General features: G+C 42.9%; 1 protein-coding gene across 2 annotated transcripts in view; it reads right to left on the reverse strand.

Annotated features, from left to right (window-relative positions):
* The window catches only part of csmd2 (CUB and Sushi multiple domains 2), a 1,532,573-nt gene that overhangs the window by 135,353 nt on the left and 1,373,940 nt on the right, over positions 1–23,280 (reverse strand). For both annotated transcript variants that reach the window (XM_078423311.1, XM_078423310.1), the window contains 3 exons: positions 22,369–22,514; positions 13,907–13,987; positions 9,165–9,278 (listed from right to left, as the gene is read on the reverse strand). In XM_078423311.1, the coding sequence (XP_078279437.1) occupies positions 9,165–9,278; positions 13,907–13,987; positions 22,369–22,514 (341 nt within the window). The remainder of the gene's footprint in view (positions 1–9,164; positions 9,279–13,906; positions 13,988–22,368; positions 22,515–23,280) is intronic.

The raw sequence follows: 23,280 nt of genomic DNA on the forward strand, positions 1-23,280 counted from the left end.
GGACAGGGTATTTCATGGAATCGGTGAACCCTGATCAGTTATTTATGGCAAGACCTTTTGAATCATTCGCAAATGACTTGTTTACCCCTCCTCAACTCTCCCAAGAAATAAGTCGCGTCATTTGAAGTCACCCAGAGAATAGGTGCAAAATGAAGCCCTGTGACCTTCATGAATCATGTTGCTTATTTTACCTTGGTTCCATCCGGAATTTTATATGGAGCTGAAATTAGGTGCCTTCATGGCATAATGGAATTATACTGTTCAGAAAGCAACCAGCCTCAACCAAATATTTTGGAAGATTTACTGTGTTGCATTGTCTTCTTCATAGAGAAGTTGTGACATAAATATATTCAGGCCATTCTGTCCATTTGCTTGTGTAAGGCCCATACTGTACACACTGAGTTGTGTCTCCTGCACAGTGGGTGATACCAAATCACCTGGGGCTCCTTGTAACAACTGCAGGATTCATGTCAAGAATATTTGCCGTGGATAAGATGTATCTCCAAACCTTGAGGGATAAAGCTGCAATATCATAAAAGTAGGTATAGTATGTCAGAGCGGATTTAGTTTTCCATTTATTGGATATACAGATGACCTTTACCACCAACAAATAAGCCATGTTGCTCACATCTGTCACTGGGACACTGAGGGAAAAAAGACAGGGCAAGAAGGGAGAGGTGGGCACTGAAAATAACAGAGAAAGAATCAAGAACATAACAAACTCCTAACTCAACAGAAAGGCAGACATATGAAGCAGGCTGAAGGAGATGAAAAAAAGCATCAGAGAGTGGAAAACATACATTTTTCCCTTACCTTAAACTCTCTAATATGCACTGAAAGAGTGAGAAAGGGAGAGAAAATATATATAGAGAGGGAAAAGATAGAGATAGAAAGAGAGAAGATAGAGAGAAGAGAGAAGCAAGAGAAGTGAGAGAGAGAGAGAAAACGAGCAAGATAAAATGAGTGAGAAAGAAAATGAGGGAGAGAGAGAGAGAGAGAAGAAAATGAGGGAGGGAGAGAGAGAGAGAGAGAGAGAGAGAGAGAGAGAGAGAGAGAGAGAGAGAGAGAGAGGAGAGAGAGAGAGAGAGAGAGAGAGAAGAAATGAGGGAGGGAGGGAGGGGAGAGAGAGAGAGAGAGAGAGAGAGAGAGAGAGAGAGAGAGGAGAGAGAGAGAGAGAGAGAGAGAGAGAGAGAGAGAGAGAGAGAGAGAGAGAGAGAGAGAGAGAGAGAGAGAGAGAGAGAGAGAGAGAGAGAGGAGAGAGAGAGAGAGAGAGAGAGAGAGAGAGAGAGAGAGAGAGAGAGAGAGAGAGAGAGAGAGAGAGAGAGAGAGAGAGAGAGTGAGAGAGAGAGAGAGAGAGAGGAGAGAGAGAGAGAGAGAGAGAGGAAAGAGAAAAAAAAATTGGAAACAGTTCAAGACATTCTAATAATTGCACGAAAAAGACTACCTTTTGACGGTGGAGATCGCAATGGCAATTTAAAGACCGCATGGATGAACTCTAAAAATTGGTCATCCTCTCTGGCGAAAAATAAAACGGGGAAGGCGGCTCAACCGTGGAGAAGAAGGGAAATCAAGGATAGTGTTAAATCCAAGGAAGAGGTATATAAATTGGCCAGAGGAAGCAGCAAAGACTGGGAGAAATTTGGAACGCAACAGAGAGGACAAAGGGGTTAATTAAGAGGGGGAAAAAAGAGCTTGAAAGAAACATAGCGGGGAATATAAAAACTGACAGAAAAAGCTTTTTTAGATACGTAAAAAGGAAAATATTGGTAAAAGCAAATGTAGGTCCCTTACAATCAGGGACAGGTGAATTTATAATGGGAAACAAGGAAATGGCAGAACAGTTAGACGAGTACTTTGGTTCTGTCTTCACTAAGGATGATACAAACAATCTCCCAGAAATACTAGGGGACCGAGGATCTTGTGGGAGGGAGGAACTGAGGAGTATTGTTTGCATTTTTGGTCTAATTTGAGGAAGGCCATTATTGCTATTGAGGGAGTGCAGCGTAGGTTCACCAGGTTTATTCCTGGGATGGCGGGACTGACATATTATAAAAGAATGGGCTTGTATTCACTGGAATTTAGAAGGATGAGAGGGGATCTTATAGAAACATAAATTCTTAAAGGATTGGACAGGCTAGGTGCAGGAAAAATGTTCCCGATTTTGAGGGAGTCCAGAACCAGGGGTCACAGCTTAAGAAAAGAGGTAGGCCATTTAGGACTGAGATGAGGAAAAACATTTTTACCCAGAGTGAATATGTGGAATTCTCTGCCACAGAAGGCAGTGGGGGCCAATTCACTGGATATTTTCAAGAGAGAGTTGGATCTAACTCTTAGGACAAAAGGAATCAAGGGATATGGGGAAAAAGCAGGAACGGGGTACTAATTTTAGATGATCAGCCATGATCATATTGAATGGCGGTGCTGGCTCGAAGGGCCGAATGGCCAACTCCTGATCCTATTTTTCTATGTTTTGATGTTTTCTATAATTATTCTCGTTATATATCTTTACAAGGCTATTAAGCATGTTTCCTTTATAAAGCCAGCTTGCATTTCACAATGTGCAAATGACTGGTACTATTCCAAGCTCAACCTAGTGTGTATTTAATGTCCCAAGTGTACTGCTGCTCAGTAGTTGATTTCTGAAAGTTTTAGAGGGAATTGAATCATTTATCCGAGATTCTGATAATGTGCTCCGTGCATGCAAGTCTCTCACTAATGACAAAAACATTTATATCCCTATTTCAGATCTGTCATTTCCATGTTGTTCTGGCTGTTTCTTTGTTATTAAAGAGACTGCAGTTCTCATTAGAACACTCTGGCAATGCAATTACCTTTAGGCATTTATAAAATGACATTAGTTGAAAACATCCCAGTACAAAATGAACGGATTCAATCTCATCCAAACACTTGACCACTGATCCATAGAAAACAACAACTCACCTCGATTTTTACTCAATGTGGTCAATTTGTTTTGTAATAAGTAGATTATTACAGTGGTGATTTTTTTTGTAGTTAACTCGTCAGTCAGTCAATGGCCACTTAACACTTAGGATAGGGAATCAATATAATCTGATTATTGTTCATCTCTAAATACCTGTGCTGAAAATGAGGAATAGAGAAGACGATGAACAAAAAAATTGGGCTCAATTACCATTAATGGTCTAAAATATTATTCAGAGTGTGCAAATTGATGAGATCCTCAGCTCAGACACAGTGAACGCCCACTAACCTTTAAAACAACAAATAGATTGATGACATGAGTTAATACACACTGCGTATTTGACAGTGATGCTGCTATTTTGGAGCTCAGCATTCCAACTAACCCTGTTGCATGAATAAGGTTAGATCAGGAAAGAACATAGTTTGAAGAGGAAGTGGGGTGAGTAAAGGTGGATGAGTTGAGTTAAGAGGATGTCTTCAGCTAGAATGGATTCTGCCCAACTTCCCTTGCAGCCAAATTTATGGTCAACTTGTTAGCACCATTTCCTGAGGGTTTATGACATCTCCATTTGCAGTCGAATCCAACGGATTTATGCCACCTCGTTTGGTGGAGGAGGGGGAGGTGCCCCAATGACTGGCATGCAATCCGTTTGGGAGATGTGGTTGACACGGTTCATTGGCTGGAAGTGCACAGGCTGTGAAATATGGGTGTCTGGTTTGCAATAGTACATTGGGCATGCTGGAGCATATGTCTGCATCATCTGAATCCTGAATGTTGGAGCTTGTTGTTTGGTGAATGATGAAGTCAACAGTGCTCCCAGAGTGTTTCTTTACCAGGTGGGTGATGCACTTGACAATGTATTCACTGGTCCTGGCACTCCACAGGGTTATTGAACTACTGTGGCATCACGCCCTAGTCCTCAGGGCTTCACACTTGTCTTTGTGTCGTTCGTGTCACTTGGCTTTTGACACTCCAGCATTATATGCTCCTTTGGCTTCAAAGCATGGAGCTGAAAAGCTTCCAGGACCCATCTCTCCTCCTTTCCAAAACCTTCACCACTGAATCATCCTAAGTCCTCTTCGCCTGTCTCCTCCTGCCATCCGTTAGCGGTTCCAAAGTCAGATTCATTTATAGAAATGATTGCCCGAGGTTGTTCCAGCTACATTATACCCTTGTGGTTAAGTGCTGTCCAAATATTGAAATCAGTGCAGCGACCAGGCAGCATGTTTCTGATGCGATGAGTTCACCACCATCAATGGGTGTAGGCTCATTAAACTTTCAACGCATTTTGAGATTGATTAGCAGAAATATTCCCTTTTTGGTTTAGTTTAGTTTTAGTTTAGAGATACAGCATAGAAACAGGCTCTTCAGCCCACCGACTCCACACCGACCAGCAATCCCCACACACAAACTCTATCCTACACACACTACAGACAATTTACAATTATACCAAGTCAATTAACCTACAGACCTGTACGTCTTTGGAGTGTGGGGGAGGGAAACGGAGCATGCGGAGAAAACCCACGCAGGTCACGGGAGGAACGTGCAAACTCCATACAGGCAGCACCCGTATTCAGGATCGAACCAGAATCTCTGGCGCTGTGTGGCAGCAACTCTAGCACTGTGCCACCGTGCCGTATACTGACATTTCTTTCGAGAATAATTATGTTTAAATTTTTATAGCCATCACACATCCAATTGAAACTAACTCTTCTTTGGTGTAATCATATATTTAATCTATTTTAATGATCCTGATCTCCTGGATCAGGCATTCTAAATTAGGTTGTACAGGCTCCAGCTCTGCAGTAAACGTGTCCCCGTCTTCATCTACGTGTTCAAACTCATGATGTATTCCACACACCTTCCTTTTCCTACTTCATCAGTATTGTCCACCCTTTTAACAATGAACTAACAGTAATTTAGTACTGATTTAAAGTCTTTTTTTAGAACTGTAGATTTGCTCTTTAAAGTAAACAACTCAAAGTTATTTCATGCTGGTTTGCTGACTTTGAAGAAAGCTGGGCTTGAATCAAGATTCCCATATTAAAGAACTTTGTGCTATTATTTAATCCTCTAATATATAACTTTTAAAAATATACAAAATTCTAATTGTGTTTCTGAAAGAATAACAAAAATATTTTATATCCATTTTGTTATATCTTGTGTTGGAAAGAGCTGCAGATGCTGGATTAAATCGAAGATAGACACAAAATGCTGGAGTAACTCAACGGGACAGGCAGCATCTCTGGAGAGAAGGAATGGGTGACGTTTCGGGTCGAGATCCTTCAGGCTGATGTCAGGGGAGTGGGCGGTATAGAGATAAAATGTAGTCAGAGACAGTGAGACTGGTTGGAGACTGGGAAGGGGGAGAGGATGGAGAGAGAGGGAAAGCAAGGGCTACTTGAAGTTATATCTTAATGTCCATTAAGACCCTATTTACCCCACTTTTGTTTCTCCCTTTTCTTTAATGCTCTAGTGAATGCAAATGATGGAAAAAGCCATGATTGAATAATGGAACAGACTTGCTGGTGTAATTCTGCTCAGATAACCTATGAACTTGCAAAGCATTTGCATTCAAAACAGAGTTGGAGGACACATTCCAATGGGCTGTGATCTTTGTCTTCATGCATTTCCTGACAATTGGCAATAGGTGGCAGTGTTGTGCAATAGATGATGTTTATTCTCCCATTGGATCTTGGCAGCCCTGCAGTTCAGCTCGAGCCTCATCTGTCTAGAATGAACTTCTGGTCGACATCACTAAATACAGTTGCCGAGATATTGGATTGCAGCCATTTTTAGTGCGCTGAAAGGTACTGTGTTAAGCCCCAATGTCTAACCTACAAAAAAATCTAAACTGGTGAAATTTACTTTAGAAAAACGTCATTAGGATCCACTTTCAGGGAATATAAAACAGTACTACAGCGCAGGAACAGGCCATTTGGCCCACAATGTCTGTGTCAAACATGATACCAAATCAATCTAACTCTACTCCCTGCATGTAATCCATATAAGTTTATGTTATAGGAGCAGTATTAGGCCATTCGGCCCATCAAACCAACTCCGCTATTCAATCATGGCTGATCTATTTTTCCCTCTCAACCCCATTCTCCTACTTTCTTAAAAGATTATAAGATCATAAGTGATAGTAGTGGAATTAGACCATTCAGCCCATCAAGTCTACTATGCCATTTAATCATGGCTCATCTATCTCTTCCTCCTTACCCCATTGTCCTGCCTTCTCCCCATAAACTCTGACACCCGTACTAATCAAGAATCTATCTCTGCCTTAAAAATATTCACTGACTTTGCCTCCACAGTCTCCTGTGACAAAGAATTCCACAGATTCACCATTCCCTGACTAAAGATATTCCTCCTTATCTCCTTCCGAAAAGAGCGTCCTTTATTTCTGAGGCTATGACCTCTAGTCCTACTTGTGGAAACATCCACTTCACATCCACTCTATCAAAGCCTTTCACTACTCTGCACATTTCAATGAGGTTCCCCCTCATTCTTCTAAACTCCAGCGAATATAGGCCCAGTGCCGTCAAATGGCCCATAACCCGTGACGCCTGCACTAATCAAATATACTTTCATCTCTGCATATTCATTTGCCTAACTGAAAGTCTCTACAACACCTGGCAGTGCATTCCAGCCAGCCACCATTCTCCTTGTAAAAAAACTTCCCCCAATCATCTCCTTTCATTTCCCTTCATTTAAAACAGTCATGTGTTCGATGCTCCCCTCAATTTGCATTGGTAATCATCAATACTTTGTCTCGGTCTTCATGCCTTGGGTAGACAACTATCAACAGACCCGTCACTCTCGTTATGTTGTCAGTTTTGCCCAGTTCAGCATTTCACATGATTTAATTAGCATTCAACTGTCCATTTTGATGTAAATACATTAAGAAAGTTTAAATGAAGGGGTGGAAAGGGAATAAGGAAAGGATGGAAAGTGTTGTGTGAATGTCACAAGGGTGTTGTGCCAATGCTTTACAGGTAGGTGTGCACAATGGAAGATCGACACAAAATGCTGGTGTAACTCGGCGGGTTAGGCAGCATCTCTGGAGAGAAGGAATGGGTGACGTTTCGGGTCGAGACCCTTCTTTAGACTGATGTGCACCAGTGGTTTGCTCGCCTGAAGCTACTTTTATCAATAACAAGAAAAATATATATATTAAAAACTAAATATAAACAAGCCAGGGAGTGTAAGGGCGGCACAGCAGTGCAGGGTGTTGAGTTGCTGTCTCAGAGCTCCAGCAACCCTGTTCAGCTTTGACTTGGGGTGGTGTCTGTGTGCAGTTCCACCCGTCACCTCAGGAATTTCCCCCTGGTGCTTGGCCTCCTCCCACAGCTCAAGGACATAGTGATAGGTTGACTGATTACTCTATTGTCTTCAGTATAGGTGGCAGCGAGAGAATCGGAGCAGTCGATGGGCACGTGAGACAGAATAGCTTAGTGTAGTTTAGAGATACAGCGCGGAAACAGGCCCTTCGGCCCACCGAGTCCGCACCGATAGAGCTTGATAGAGCTCTTAAGGATAGCAGAGTCTGGGGGCATGGGGAGCAGGAACGGGGTACTGATTGAGAATGATCAGCCATGATCACATTGAATGGTGGTGCTGGCTCGAATGGTCGAATGGCCTACTCCTGCACCTATTGTCTATTGACCAACGATCTCTGCACATTAACACTGCCCTACACACACTAGGGCCAATTTACACATATACCAAGCCATTTAACCTATTAACCTGTACGTCTTTGGAGTGTGGGAAGAAATCAAAGAACTCGGAGAAAACCCATGCGGTCAACAGGGAGAACGTACAAACTCCATACAGACGGCACCCGTGGTCGGGATCATAGAAACATAGAAAATAGGTGCAGGAGTAGGCCATTCGGCCCTTCGAGCCTGCACCGCCATTCAATATGATCATGGCTGATCATCCAGCTCAGTAGCCTGTACCTGCCTTCTCTCCATACCCCCTGATCCCTTTAGAAAAAAGGGCCACATCTAACTCCCTCTTAAATATAGCCAATGAACTGGCCTCAACTACCTTCTGTGGCAGAGAATTCCACAGACTCACCACTCTCTGTGTGAAGAAATGTTTTCTCATCTCGGTCCTAAAAGACTTCCCCCTTATCCTTAAGCTGTGACCCCTGGTTCTGGACTCCCCCAACATCGGGAACAATCTTCCCGCATCTAGCCTCTCCAACCCCTTAAGAATTTTATATGTTTCTATAAGATCCCCCCTCAGTCTTCTAAATTCCAGCGAGTACAAGCCCAGTCTATCCAGTCTTTCCTCATATGTAAGTCCCGCCATCCCAGGGATCAATCTGGTGAACCTTCTCTGTACTCCCTCTAAGGCAAGAATGTCTTTCCTCAGGTTAGTAGACCAAAACTGCACACAATACTCCAGGTGCGGTCTCACCAAGGCCCTGTACAACTGCAGCATAACCTCCCTGCTCCTAAACTCAAATCCTCTTGCTATGAATGCCAACATACCATTCGCTTTCTTCACTGCCTACTGCACCTGTACGCTTGCTTTCAATGACTGGTGCACCATGACACCCAGGTCACGTTGCATCTCCCCTTCTCCCAATCGGTCACCATTCAGGTAATACTCTGCTTTCCTGTTCTTGCCGCCAAAGTGGATAACCACACATTTATCCACATTATATTGCATCTGCCTTTCATTTGCCCACTCGCCTATCTATCCAAGTCACTCTGCAGCCTCCTAGCATCCTCCTCGCAGCTAACACTGCCACCCAGCTTCGTGTCATCCGCAAACTTAGAGATGTTGCAATCAATTCCCTCGTCCAAATCATTAATATACACTGAAAATAACTGGGGTCCCAGCACTGAGCCTTGCGGTACCCCACTAGTCACTGCCTGCCATTCCGAAAAGGACCCGTTTATTCCTACTCTTTGCTTCCTGTCCGCCAACCAATTTTCTATCCACCTCAACACTGAACCCTCAATACCGTGTGCTTTAAGTCGAACCCAGATGTCCGGCGCTGAAAGACAGCAACTCTACCACTGCACCACTGTGCCACCACCAAAAGATTGTGGGACATTGGAATTGTTGGGAGTGCTCCATAAACTGGCACAGGGTCGAGGGGCTAAATAGTCACCCCCTACAACATAACAAAATATGAAATGCAAAAGAATCACACCACTTCAGGAGCTGCACAGGAGGGAGAATTCAGAAGCACCTTTCTTTGTACCTTCACAGGATGGAGGTGGTCCTTCAAACTGGAGATGTGTTCCCAGACGACATGTTAATATTTCATTTCCAAGCAGCATAAATCCAGGCAGGCACTGGTACTTGATAATGTCACCTGTGTGGGATATAAAAGAGATTTATTACCGTTATTACGGACATGGTGCAGAAAATGAAAAACACGTCACACAATCTTGCCCAGTTTTTCCAAATTCCAGCCCAATTCTATTCAATAGAATTCTTTGTATGTTTTCAGCAAACCAGGCAACACTCCTTCCATCTCTCATCAATCATCCTGGTAAAACAGGGGCTCTTGTATAATATGCTTTTTTTTTCTGGAAAGTGAGTGGGGTGGAGCTCACCTTTGGAGAGGAGGATTTGTCAGACGGGGGACAAGAAAGGGCAGTTGACAGAACTCAGCGAAGGTATGTTCATAAGTTCATCAGTCATAGGAGCAGAATTAGGCCATTTGGCTCCTTCAAGCCCACTCCGCCATTCACTCATGGCTGGTCTATCCTCCCCTCTCAACCCCATTCTCCTGCCTTCTCCCCACGACCCCTGACACCTGTACAAATCAAGAATCAAATATAAATCTCTGCCTTAAAAATATCAATTGACTTGGCCTCCATGGATTCACCAGCCTCTGACTAAAGAAATTATTTCTTATATCTCCTTTCTGAAGGTATGTCCTTTTATTCTATGGCCTCTGATCCTCGACTCTCCCATGAGAGGAAACATAGTGCTGTTTAACAAGATCTGCTGCATTTTAGATGAACCCTTGAGCCAAATCATCAAAGCATCCTGTTGCCATAAATTGTGATACTTCCATGTCTAAGATACACAGTGCCATGAAGAGAAACCAGAGACAAAACAATGCACTTTGAATCTGCGTGTAACAAATAACTGGAGGCAATGCAACAGAACAACCTTAATTCAGTGGGGACAGTCTCGCAGGCTGGGCGTTTCAGTGCTGGCACACTGTGCGAAATGTGTGTTGTCCACCAAATGTCTGTGCTGGCTAGAATCCAATGAGATTTTATTGCATTCTCCATGTTCATTGTTGGGCCACTGATCATCAGGTCGCAAGGAATAGGAGTAGAATTTGGCCATTCGGCCTATCAAGTCTACTCCATTCAATCATGGCTGATATCTCTCTCCCTTCTAACCCCATTCTCCTGCCTTCTCCCCATAACCTCTGACACCTGTACTAACCAAGAATCTATCCACCTCCGCCTTAAAAATATCCACTGACTTGGCTTCCAACTGCCTTCTGTGGCAAAGAATTCCACAGATTCACCACCATCTGACCATAGAAATTGATTCTCATCTCCTTCCTAAAAGAACATCCTTTAATTCAGAGGCTGTGGCCTCTAATCTTAGACTCTCCCACTAGTGAAAACAACCTCTCCGCATCCACTCTATTCAAGCCTTTCACTATCCTGTATGTTTCAATTAGGTCCCCACTCATTCTAGTAAACTCCAGCAGGTACAGGCCCAGTGCCGACAAACGCCCATCATAGGATAACCTACTCGTTCCTGGGATCATTCTTGTAAACCTCCTCTGGACCCTCTCCAGGGCCAGCACATCCTTCCTCAGATATGGTTCTGCCCAAAAGTGAAATTGGACTCAGTGCTAAAAAGAATGAGACTGTTGAGGGGTGGAGGATGAGGGAGAACTCACTGATGTGAATCCCGAAATGTCAGGATAGTTATCAATTTCTACTGGGATCAATATACTTGGTCACCACAGTAGAGGATGCAAAAGAGGTTCATCAGGTTGTTGCTCAGATTAGCGATGATTAGCTATAATTAGAGGTTGGACAAACATTGGTTTGCTTTCTCTGCAGCATCAAAGGCCGAGGGGTGTCTCGATGGAAGTATATAAAATTATGAGTGTTACAAACAGTGTGGATTGTCAGAGACTTTTTCCCTAGGGAAGTGATGTCAAATACTAGATGACAATAGCTTTACGGTGAGGGAGGAAAGTTTAGAGGAGTTTTTTGTGATACCATTTTTACGCAGAGAGTGGAATATGCTGCCGGGGAAGTGGTGGAAGCAGATATGATGACAACATTTAAGATGCATTTAGACTGACACTACAACAGGCAAGGAATTGAGGCATATGGACTATGAGAAGGTAGGTCTGCTGTTTAAATTGGTATCATGGTTAGCACGGACATTGTGAGCCGAAGGGCCTGCTCCTGTGATGAGCTGCATGTTCAATTCTGTTCAAAAGCCCACAAATCCTGGGCCCTTGGACATCGGGTAAGTAATTGGATAACGAGATATGGCAGATAAATTTGCTTGCAATGTGTATTTCTTTGCAGTGGTACGTACATAAACATTAGTTAGTTTGTGTGTGCAAAGCGATTTTGACGAGTTAAAGGCTGAATTGTGCCATGGTAAAAAAGTGATCTGGTGCTTTGGGCCAAAAAACTGGGCCAAAAAACGATGATATTGGTATCCACATCAACTGCACATGGAATGATGTGTTTTCCCTGGAGATGTCCCCATCTGTTTCCTGGGAAGTTAAGTCACACAGCTCTAAAGTGCACCTTTCAGCAGACACCCTCACTGTAGGATAGACAAAAAGCTGGAGAAACTCAGCGGGACAGTCAGCGTCTCTGGAGAGAAGGAATAGGTGACGTATCGGGTCGAGACCCTTCTTCAGACTGAAAGTCACGGGAAAGGTAAACCAGAGATATAGAGGATGATGTACCATAAATAAGCATGTGTTGATTGCATTGCTTCCAGAGACAGCCCCACGCCAAATGCTGAGCTCCTCAGATCGGTCCCCCTGTTAACCTGCATTCTACTTGCCTTCTTACCCAGCATCATCTCATCTCCCACTCTTTTCAACCCTTACCACCCCCAAATGCAGACTCCTGACTATCCGCCGACTCCCTGATTGAACTCCCAACTCATAAACCAAACCAATAATTCCTGATTAAACCCCTGACTCTATCACCAATATTCCCAGATCGTCCATTCTCTCTACTCCCAGCTGACTTTCTAAACCTGATCCTCTTAATCCCTCAATCACACCCCAGTTCCCCAATCCTCTCGGCAACTTTGTTCTTGCCAAGGTGCTGGTGTGACCTTCAGTGGCCCTGTTCAGAAACAAGAGTCAACCTCTGACTGCCAGCGTACCCTAACCAAACAATCCATCCCTCCCCCCCCCCACCCTCTGCACCTCCCATCACCCCATCCCTCCCCCCCACCACCCTCTGCACCTCCCATCACCCCATCCACCCCCCCCCCCATTCACGGAAGAAGATTGCAAAAATTGGTGAACACCTGCCCAGTCCATCATGGGTATTGACCTCCCCATCATCAAAGGAATTCACAGGAGTCGCTGCTTCAGAAAGGCAGCCAGCATCATCAGAGACTCATGCCACCCTGGCTACACACTCATTTCATTCCTGCCATGGGGAAGAAGTTATAGGAGCCTGAAAACTGTAACATCCACGTTCAGGAACAGCTTCGCCTACGGCCATCAGGCTATTAAACACCACAACCTCCAAATAATCTCTGAACTACATAGACTTGGGGCACTGGTCTTATCTTTTTGCACTACTATTATTAGTTTTTTATGTGTATCTGTGTATTTTTTAATATATATATATATCCCCCTTCCCCCAATCTTTGAACATCCCCCAAGCCTTTTCACTCATCACTTTAATTTAATGTTTCTTGTATCTTGTGTTTTTTATGACTGTTGGCAGGTCAATTTCCCTCCTGGGATAAATAAAGTTCTATCGTGTTGTATTGTATATAAAAAGTTCATTACACACATACGACCTATATATATATGTGTGTGTGTGTGTGTGTGTGTGTGTGTGTGTGTGTGTGTGTGTGTGTGTGTAATGAATTTTTTTCCATTTATTATATTGTTTACAGAGTACTATGTTTACATATTATGTTGTGCCACTGCAAGTTAGAATTTTATTGTTTTGTTTGGGACATCTATATACTAATACTTTCGTTTGTTTGTTTGTTTGTTTGTTCCTGAACTACAGCCAAAACGGTACACGATAGCGCAACAATTTTAGGGCCCACCTTACTCGGAAGAAGTTTCATTGAAATTTGTGTTATATTTTTAAAGTTATTCACATTTTTAATTTTAAAGTTTAAAATGTGATGGGGGGGGGGGGGGGTGGTGGGGAGAGGGGAGGGGGAGTGGAGGAAGAGAGGGTGCTGCACCAATGCAGGAAAGGTTTGGGCCCAATGAGTCCACTTGGTCTAGTATTACAATAAAACACACTCTCTCTCAGCTGATACATTGCAACAGAAAATGTGTAAGGGCCACTCTAAGCACTCATCATCTTGCACTGCTAATACAATTGAATGTTTTGAATTTTGCTGCAAAGCACCCACAACAAAGGAATCATTCACATTCTGCACATCTTCCTGTTGTTAATTAATTTCTTGGAAGTTAAATACCCTAGTCCTAATTTCACACCCAGTAGCTTCGAGTTTATGGAGAGAAGGAATTCCATTTTCACAACTCAAAGCACTGAAGTGCTGTTTAAATTATTGCCTTTGTTTTAATGTAAATCCAGTAGCTAATATCTACCATTTCACTATTAATGGCAACATGATATTGCCTAATTGAGGAATGAATATAAACCAGTAAACAGTGAAGGATGCGACGTGAGATACATCTTGTTACCTTTACTTTAACAAATGGAAATGATTAGGATCATGACTCTTCAAATTAGTGATAAAATTAGTTAAGACAGTTACCTATCACAAACTCTTCATCTTCAGAGAAAATCTCTGCATTTGGCACAGGGGCAGGAGGACGGCATTTCCTCAGCTGATAGGCTGTGAAGCAATAAAAATCATTGTATTTAACATTGTACATAATTGCAGCATCACATTTACTACTACATTAATATCGATTCCGAAAAAGAGCATCCCAAGGAAATGGGCATGTTTATAAAGCATTTGGCAAGTGTGAAGCAACTACCATGAGAGTGTTGAAGGGGGAATTTTGAGCACATGCTCTGCAAAGTGGGTTTGAAATAAATAATTTAAAATATTTCCATCCAGCACGCTTCCCATTTCTCATTGTGAGCCAACAATGCTCACAAGTATCGTGACCACACCCCTTTACACTCTACTTACTCTTAAGGATCCCATTCATTTCTCCTGGTTTCTTCGTTTACTTATTCGCTGCTCCGATAATGAGATGTCCTGCACATCGGCATCTCAGATGGCTTTGTAGTTAAGATGGCTTCATTTCTCTTCAGCACCACTCCCTCCTCAGCTGTTGTCCACTCTCAACAATGTGTCCTCTATTCCCTGCACCTCTGCTCAAACCCATTATCAACCAGCCAAAATAGGGATAGAATTTCCCTTGTCCTCACTCACCCTCTGCATTCAAAAAATGTCCTCCATCATTTCTACATATTTCAATGGGATCCCTCCACCAGGCACAACTTGCTCTTCCCTCCTCTTTCAGCATCCCAAAGGAATTGTCCCCTCATTGACCCGCTGGTCTTCACCTCCATCAACTACTCCCCTTCATGCACCATCCAGGTGAAGCAGTGATTCAATTGCACCTTTTCCAATATAGTTTGTAGAATTCTAGGTTCAGAAAGTGTATTCTCTCCACTGGAACAACCAAAGTGCAGATTTAGTGACTGCTAGCAGGACACATATCTTCAATCCACAAGTGCAACTGTGTGCTTCTAGTATCCTGTCACTTTATTTCTCTATACCACTCCATTTCCCACTATGACAGGCAGGAGGATGTCTTCGGCCTCCTCTATTACTCCAACTATGCTCAATGTACGGTGGAAAAATATCTGCAAAAAACCTGTTAAACCTCCTATCTCAATAATGAATTTAATAATTTCAAGTAACTACTCTATTTTCCTACCTCTCTCTCTCTCTCCACACTTATGGATTGCACCTTTCAGTTTTAATGCATTTATTTTTTTCCTTCCAACCCTGACTACATTGACAACTTAAGACAGGCAGGTGGGACTAGTGCAGATGGGACATGTTGGCCGGTGTGGGCAAGTTGGGCCAAAGGGCCTATTTCCATGCTGTAAGACTCTATGACTATGATATTCTCTCACTTCTTACTGTCCCTCTCCCTTTCTGCAGCTAAAAATACATTGCTCTGATGAAAGCTCCTTGACTTGAACCATCAACTCTGTTGCTGTCTCACAAACGCCCAACATTTCCCATTTATGCTTATTGTTTCCTCCTATATAATCTGCTTGCCATATTGGCACATATTAGCACATGACACAGAAGCAGGAGTAGCATATGATCATTCAAAGCTGTTCCATCATTCCATAAGATCATGATTGAATCTTCACCTTAAGTTCTCTTTGCTGTGCCAATCATCTCAGATCCTGATTACCGTGACATCCTAAAATCAATCAATCTCAGCCTTGAACCTATTCAATCACTGAGCATTCACAGCGCCTGAGGTATTGAATTCGAAAGGTTTACAACCTTCCACATCGAGGAATTTCTTTTCATCTTAGTCCTGAACGGGAAACCTGTTTTACCAAGCTACAAGTGATCCTCTGATTAAGCACTTGCAAATACAGATCAGGTGTGAGGGGTATAAGAAAGAGCCAGTTTGGAAGAAAAGAACAGACAAGCAAGTTGAAGCAGTGAAACAAATATCAAGGAATCATAGAAACATAGACATAGAAAATAGGTGCAGGAGTAGGCTATTCGGCCCTTCGAGCCAGCACCACCATCATCATGGCTGATCATCCAAAATCAGCATCTCGTCCCTCCTTTCTCCCCATTTCATTCCATTAGCTCTAAGAGCAATATCTAACTCTCTCTTGAAATCCATGGACAAGTATACCTCTATTAATAACTCCGCATTATAAGAGTTTTATCAACCTCTTTAAATAGACCATCACATCAACATGATGTAGACGAGTAATGTGATCCACTTCATACACATTATCTCACTAATAAGATATTTTCTTTTCCTCTGGTCAAGATCCTTTTGGTAAATAATGGCATTTCAGAATACGTCGCAAATTATTTCTGGAGGCTTCCAAGGAACTTAGTGTTAAATGGGCATCGTTAAATGTTGGATGTTAAGATGGGCCTAAATTGAGGAGAGGGAAAGATGGAGAGATATGAGGCTTCAGGGAGGATATTGTAAAACTGCATCAGATCCAAGTTGTAAGATTCACTGTTGATTCACTTTCATCCATTCTGACTTACTGCAAGTTAAACTTAACAGCCAGATGCTTAGAGCTAAATGAGAAGCTCTGTCATCTTTTTCAGTTTCTCTGGGATTCTGACCACTAAAGTCTTTTTGTGGCAGCACAATTGTTTATAGACCCGAGGCAGCCATTTCTCTAGCCAGCCCAGTCCTGCAGTGAAGCTTCCTGCCTGATTCCCATTACTCCCGGCTAATTAGCTTCATCCAGAGAACACAAAAAAATGATATCTCTACTGCTTCTCCATTCGTGGGAATTCAAACGAGAGATGGCGAAATGATTGCAGGTGGCAAGGAAGTAATTTGAAAGAAAGGAGCATTTTGAAGGCAGGATGTAAAATGGAGAGGATGGAAGTAGAACAGTACAGCACAGAGACAGGCTCTTTGGCCCACTACATCTGTGTGAAACTTATCACATTTGCGTGAACATGATTCATATCCTTCCTTTCCCTGGATAGCCACATGCCTGCCTTGAAGCCTCTTAAACATCACTTTCCTATCTGCCTCCACCTCCCCCTCACTAGCAGTGAGTTCCAGGCACCAACCACCCTGTGTGCAAAAGTATCCTGTGTGTAAAAGTCCTGCCCCACACATCTCGTTAAAAGCTTTGGTCCTCTCAGTTTAAAGCTCTGCCCTCGAGTCTTTGACATTTCTACCCTGGGATGAAGGTTCTAACTGTCTACGGCTCTTATAATTTTATATACTTCTATTAGGTCTCCCCTCAACCTTCGGCATTGCTGAGAAAACAATCCAAGTTTTTCCAACCTCTCCTTGAGAAGGAGAAGTTTTTCCAACCTCTCCTTTAATCCTGCCCTATTTGTTCCCCTCGCGATTTTATCCACCTCGAGAAGATCACACCTCAGCCTCCTGAGTTCCAAACAATAAAGTCACATCCTCCCCAGCCTCTCCTCAATAGTGCAGGCCCTCAAACCTGGCAACTTCCTCGTAAACATTAGCTGCACTCTCTGCAGCTAATTGGCATCTTCCCGACAGCATGGTGACCAAAACTGAACACAATACACCAAGTGCGGCCTCATTAGCATCTTGTACAACTCTAACATAATGTCGCAACTTATAATTCAATTCGCTGACTAATGAAGGGCAACGTGCTAAAAGCTTTACTCACTACTCCATCTACTTGCGACGGAACTTTCAGAGAACTATGTAGCTATACTCTCAGATCCCTCTGCTCCACAACACTCCCAGGACCCCACCATACACTGTGAAGGTCCTATTCTGATTAGACTTCCCAAAATGCAACACCTCTCATGTACCTGAATTAAATCCCACTTGCCATTGGGCGGCCCATTGCCCAGCTGATCAAGATCCTGCTGTAATTCTTGATAGCCATTTTTACTGTCCAAGATATCCCTATATTAGTGTCACTGAGATCCCCCCATGCAGGAGCTTGATCAGCCTGACACGGAGGGCACGACCGCCGGCTAAGGGAGCCAAGATCATCCCGTCAACGGAAGGCTCGAGGCCCCCAACCGCGGGAGAACAAAGAAAGGAAGAGATTGAACTTTTTTCTCGCCTTCCACCACAGCGAGGAACGTGGAGGAGTCACTGTGGTGAATGTTTATGTTAAAATGTATCATGTGTGTCTTGTTGCTTTTTATTGGTATGACTGTATGGCAAATCAAATTCCTCGTATGTTGCAAAACCTACTTGGCTAATAAAGTATGATTATGATAATGATTATTATGATTAATCTTACTAATCAAGCTTTGTACATTCTCATCCAATTTGTTGATATAAGATGACAAACAGCAAAGAGCCAACACCGATCCCTGCGGCACGTCACATGTCACAGGCCTCCAGTCCAAAAATCAATCTTCCATCACAGACACAGCTTCCTTCCAGGTCCAATCATTGGGGGAGCATTACAGTTCAACTGAAAGCATCTATTTTTGGTGTTATAATCTATATACTAAAACTCTTGTTTGTTTGTTTGTCCCTGAACTACAGCCAAAACAGTACACGATAACGCGACAATTTTAGGCCCACCTTACTCACCCTTGTCCCTTTGAGGGGGAGAGAGGGGGGGGGGAGGGGGGGAGGGAGGGAGGGAGGGGGAGGGAGGGAGGGGAGAGAGGGAGGGAGGGGAGAGAGGGAGGGGAAGGGGAGTGGGGGGGAGGGGGAGTGGAGGGCAGGGGGAGTGGAGGGGAGGGGGAGTGGAGGGGAGGGGGAGTGGAGGGGAGGGGTAGTGGGGGAGGAGAGGGTGCTGCACCAATGCAGGAGAGGTTTGGGCCCAACAGGTCCACTTGGTGCAGTCTATGTTTAGGGCGCTGCAATATAACTTTAATGTAGGTTGACATAATGATGTTTAATAAGTGCGGCTGATTTTGAATGCATTTCATATCTTACTTGCCATCTGTAGGGCAACAATTCTGAACTACACTGGACGAGTTATTTCTGGAAAGACTGGAAAGATTATAGGAATAAAGGCAATGTAAGTTGGAGAACTAGTACATGTGTGATATCCTATTAAAAAATTATTTGGCAAGAAGCAATGTTGTTTTCCTTTTGAGTCATAAAGTCACAGATCTAGCTGTAGTGCGCTAAGAAATAATGAAAGAAATTTCAGTGTCTAGTTACAGAATTTTCTGTGAAGAGCCCAGCTCTTTTTGAATTGTAAGGTCCAAAATATTTCACTTGAAGTGCTTCCGAAATAAAATCTTTGTTGATTTGGTGCCCACTGTCAGCTATAGTATTTTTCAGTTCGAATCGGAACAGGTTAAAATGTTCATTATACCTTCATGGACACTACTCTCAAGAATGCATCTCAAGCCAGCCTTGGAGAATACTGTCAGTATGCGAGTGTGACATTTCCATTTTCCACACAAGCCATCCCAATAACCTTTCAGAACAAGGGCACCAATTTCTCATTGGCTGCTGGCTAAATATCAGGAGCTTTGAGCCAAGGCTTCATACCCACTCAGTGCTGAGTTGAGATCATCAGACATCATTTCAGTCTGCAATGTTACACTTATCACAGAAAGGAAGCCTTCATTTTTAGCGTCTGGCTTAATTCCAAATTCAATCCCAAAGATGAAAGAACATCGTTCAAACCCAATTACCCTTCACTGAGTCATTCTGGCCCCTGCAAAGCAAAAAAATAAACATCCACCAAAATTGTCGCAACCTCTTTAGATATTCTTTTATAAGTGAAATATGATTTCAATGTTACGTTCCAGTACTCCAAGTTATCATTGTAGATTGAGCAAAATTCACTTAATATGGCAATTAAACTAAAAGCAAGGTAAAGGAACACTGTCAGCATCGTCTGATGTTCCGTCCTAATCAACTGTGGTGGATGGGTGTGAAAAGATGAAGAGGAAGAAGCTCATTACTGTGGATGAGCTGTGGCTCGACATCCTGGTTGCAAAAGTAATGGCATCTTTCTCATAATTAAGTGACTGTCGCCAACCTTTAAAGGGCTGTATACTTTTCGCTAAACGGATATTTTTTCAGTTGCGCAGGTGAGCTTGAGAGATGTTACAAAAAAGTAAAAAGTGAATTTCTTATGAGACCGTGGCGTGGAGCATATTAGAGTCACATGATTGCTCTCGGTGTTCAAAGCAGCCTTCAAGGTTTCAGCGTTTCTCCCAGTGGAAAAGCTGAAGCTGAATATGAATTAGCATTCATATTCCAAATGATATGCTGCTTAGTCTTTAATGTATTTGACATATCCAGCACAATGATAATTTTTTTTTTTAACAGAGCTCAGGAAAATTGTCCACAATCTTTGGTATGAAAGGGCTGTTGCCGAGACTCAGCGCAGCAATGCTCAGACCCAGAACTGGTGAATGGAAGGTTCCAATTGCAGAGACTCCCACCAAGGCCTACTGGATCTCCCGGTTGCTAACGATTTTAACTCCCCTTTCCATTTCCATACTGATCTTTCTGTCCTCGGCCTCCTCTATTGCCAAAATGAGGCCATGCGCAAACTGGAGGAGCAGCATCTAATTTTCCACTTGAGTGGCTTTCAACACAATGATATGAACATTGATTCTCCAAATTTTGGTAATGACCAACACCCCTTTCTCCTCTCCTCCCTCCATTTCCTCCTTTTTTCTCCTCCTCTCTCCTGTGCCCTACCTGGACTCACACCAATTTACCACCCCCCACCCCACCCCCCCTTATCACCAATATTCCTTCCTCCAGCTTCACAATTCATAACTCTTCAATCTTTTTGTCTCACACTTTCTGTCTTTTCATCTCTGGCCTTTGCCTAGCCATTTGCCTATCAACCCTCCCCCATCAGCTTGCCAGGCTTTGTTCTGCCCCTCCATTCTTCCAGCTATCTTCCCAGCTTCCCCTACACTTAGTCTGCAGAAATGCCCTGACCTATCTCTGCTCTCTAGTCTGGAGATGTTGCCAGACCTGCTGTGTTACTCCAGCACTTTGCATCTTTTTTTTGTAAACTAGCATCTGCAGTTCCTTGTTGCCACATAGCTTTGGGACGAGGAAGAAAACCATAGAGCTTGGAACGCATAAACTCTATACACACAGTATCTGAAATGGGGTTTGAATCCGTGTCTCTGGCACTGTGGGGCAGCAGTGGTCTTGGGATGGAATTGAATATTTAGTTTCTTTAAAACATAGTTGCTTTGTCTTGATACAACACATTGAGTATCAATCTCCTTCGGTTTTTGGGAGCTTTCACTTACATCTTTAGCTACTCTAAGACCATTGATTTTGTACATGTGTTGTCATATTTGGTCCACGCGCACAGTACATTTGATTGCATTAGTTATCTCCCAACGTTCTGCCCACTTACGCACTTAGTTCAATGCAATCCTCTACTAGTAGGGGACCTCCACTGAATCCATGGCTTCTAGTTTCATTGCATCAGTAATTCTGAAGAACTTTTTTAGGGTTTTTGAATCCAAGTGACCTATTGTAAATTGTAATAATCCATGGCTCAGAGTTTGTGTTAGCAACTGCCCACCATCCATTTGGCATGAGACACATTTGGACTCTCATTCTATCATTGAACAATAGGCAAAATGGTTACCTTACCCGTTTTGGGTCGAGACCCTTCTTCAGACTGAGAGTCAGGGGAAAATAAGAAAGTTCTTGACCCGAAACGTCATCTATTCCTTTTCTCCAGAGATGCTGTCTGAACCGCTGAGTTACTCCAGCTTTTTGTGTCTATCTTCACAGCCATAGAGCATGATTTTCTTCATAGCCATAATGGCAGAGTTTTTATTTCATTGTAGTTTGCCTGAACAACATCTGGAACTACCATATTTGTTTCCCAGATATGATGTTAAAGATGAAACACCCTACATGACATTTAAAAGGCGTGCACTTTTTTGACATAGTTAATATCTCCATCAAAGAATATTGGGAACTGGAATTTCTACATTCAAGCAATAAATTGAACATTTAATTGTCGGTCGTGATTTAGAGATATATGAGGCAAACAAAGAATAAGAGTGAATCACCGAGAGAGAGAATGAGGGTGTGTGTGCATGAGGCATGGGTTTTGTGTCTATCTTCAGTCGAAACCAGCATCTGCAGTTCCTTCCTACACATATTGTATGGCTGTGTCAAGGAAGAGTTCTAGAATTCTCTGCCTCAGAGGGCAGTGGAGGCCAATTCTCTGAATACATTCAAGAGAGAGCTAGCTAGAGCTCTTAAGGATAGCAGAGTCAGGGGGTATGGGGAGAAAGCAGGAACGGGGTACTGATTGAGAATGATCAGCCATGATCACATTGAATGGCGGTGCTGACTCGAAGGGCCGAATGGCCTACTCCTGCACCTATTGTCTATCAAAGTCAGCTGATTTCATACTCCTGTTTATCATAAGTGTGAATAAGACAAAGTGTGAACAATGTGTAGAGAGAGGCAGAGAGAGAAAATGTACAGAAATGTGAGGGTAAATAAATAGACCATGATTTAAGATGGAGTTTCTCTTATCATTATTGCAATAATCGATTTGAAATTAAAACATTGAGACTAAAACGTATAAAAAGTTATATCCACTGACCGTAAAAATTGATAATAAATCGGCCTTCATTTGCCAGGTCGCTGTGGAACTTGAAAAGAACCTGATTTGAAGTGCTGTATGTTGATTCTTTTACTGAACTTCCACTAAACACTCCTAGCTGTGGTGCACTTTGCTGGGTCCCATCCCTGAAGAAGTTGATTAAACATAAAATCAGTTAACTCAGAAATGAAGCACAAAAGGAAAACATAGGAACATGGTAGCTTTTATAATACAAGCAGACTGGTTAACAGTGATTTGTTTTCTTTTGATTGAACAATCTTTTGGAGAGTGGGAATCTCACTTCCAATATTTAGCACCCATGCCAAATGAGCGCTGAACCTCGACATATCGATCTCTATGGAATAAGTTAAATTTATCTTCTTGCAATATTTGACTTAGCTTAGTTTAGTTTAGAGATACTGCACAGCAACAGGCCCTTCGGCCCACCGAGTCCGCGCTGGCCAGCGATCCCCGTACACTAGCACTATCCTACGCAGTAGGGACAATTTTTACAATTTTACCGAAGCCAATTAACCTACAAACTTGCACGTCTTTGGAATGTGTGAGGAAACCGGTGCACCCAGAGAAAACCCACACTGTCATGAGGAGAACATACAAACTCCGTACAGACAGCACCCGTAGTCAGGATTCCGGGTCTCTGGCGTGGTGAGGTAGCAATTTTACCACTGCACCACCATGCCGCACTTAAGTATTTTGCTCCGAAACAGTATTTAATTTTCACTTGATTTTATCTATTCTGTACACTTCACCACCTCATTGGACTCTACACATCCAAAACTAGCCTCTGCTTACTTGTTTGTTTATTTTGTAACTTCATGTGGTCTTTCATGAGTTTTTAAAGTAAAACATAGCTGACTGACACCTTGCAATAAGGCTCTGTTTTCCGACAGT

This window comes from Rhinoraja longicauda, chromosome 27 (assembly GCF_053455715.1).
Source record: "Rhinoraja longicauda isolate Sanriku21f chromosome 27, sRhiLon1.1, whole genome shotgun sequence".
Classification (NCBI taxonomy): Eukaryota; Metazoa; Chordata; class Chondrichthyes; order Rajiformes; family Arhynchobatidae; genus Rhinoraja; species Rhinoraja longicauda.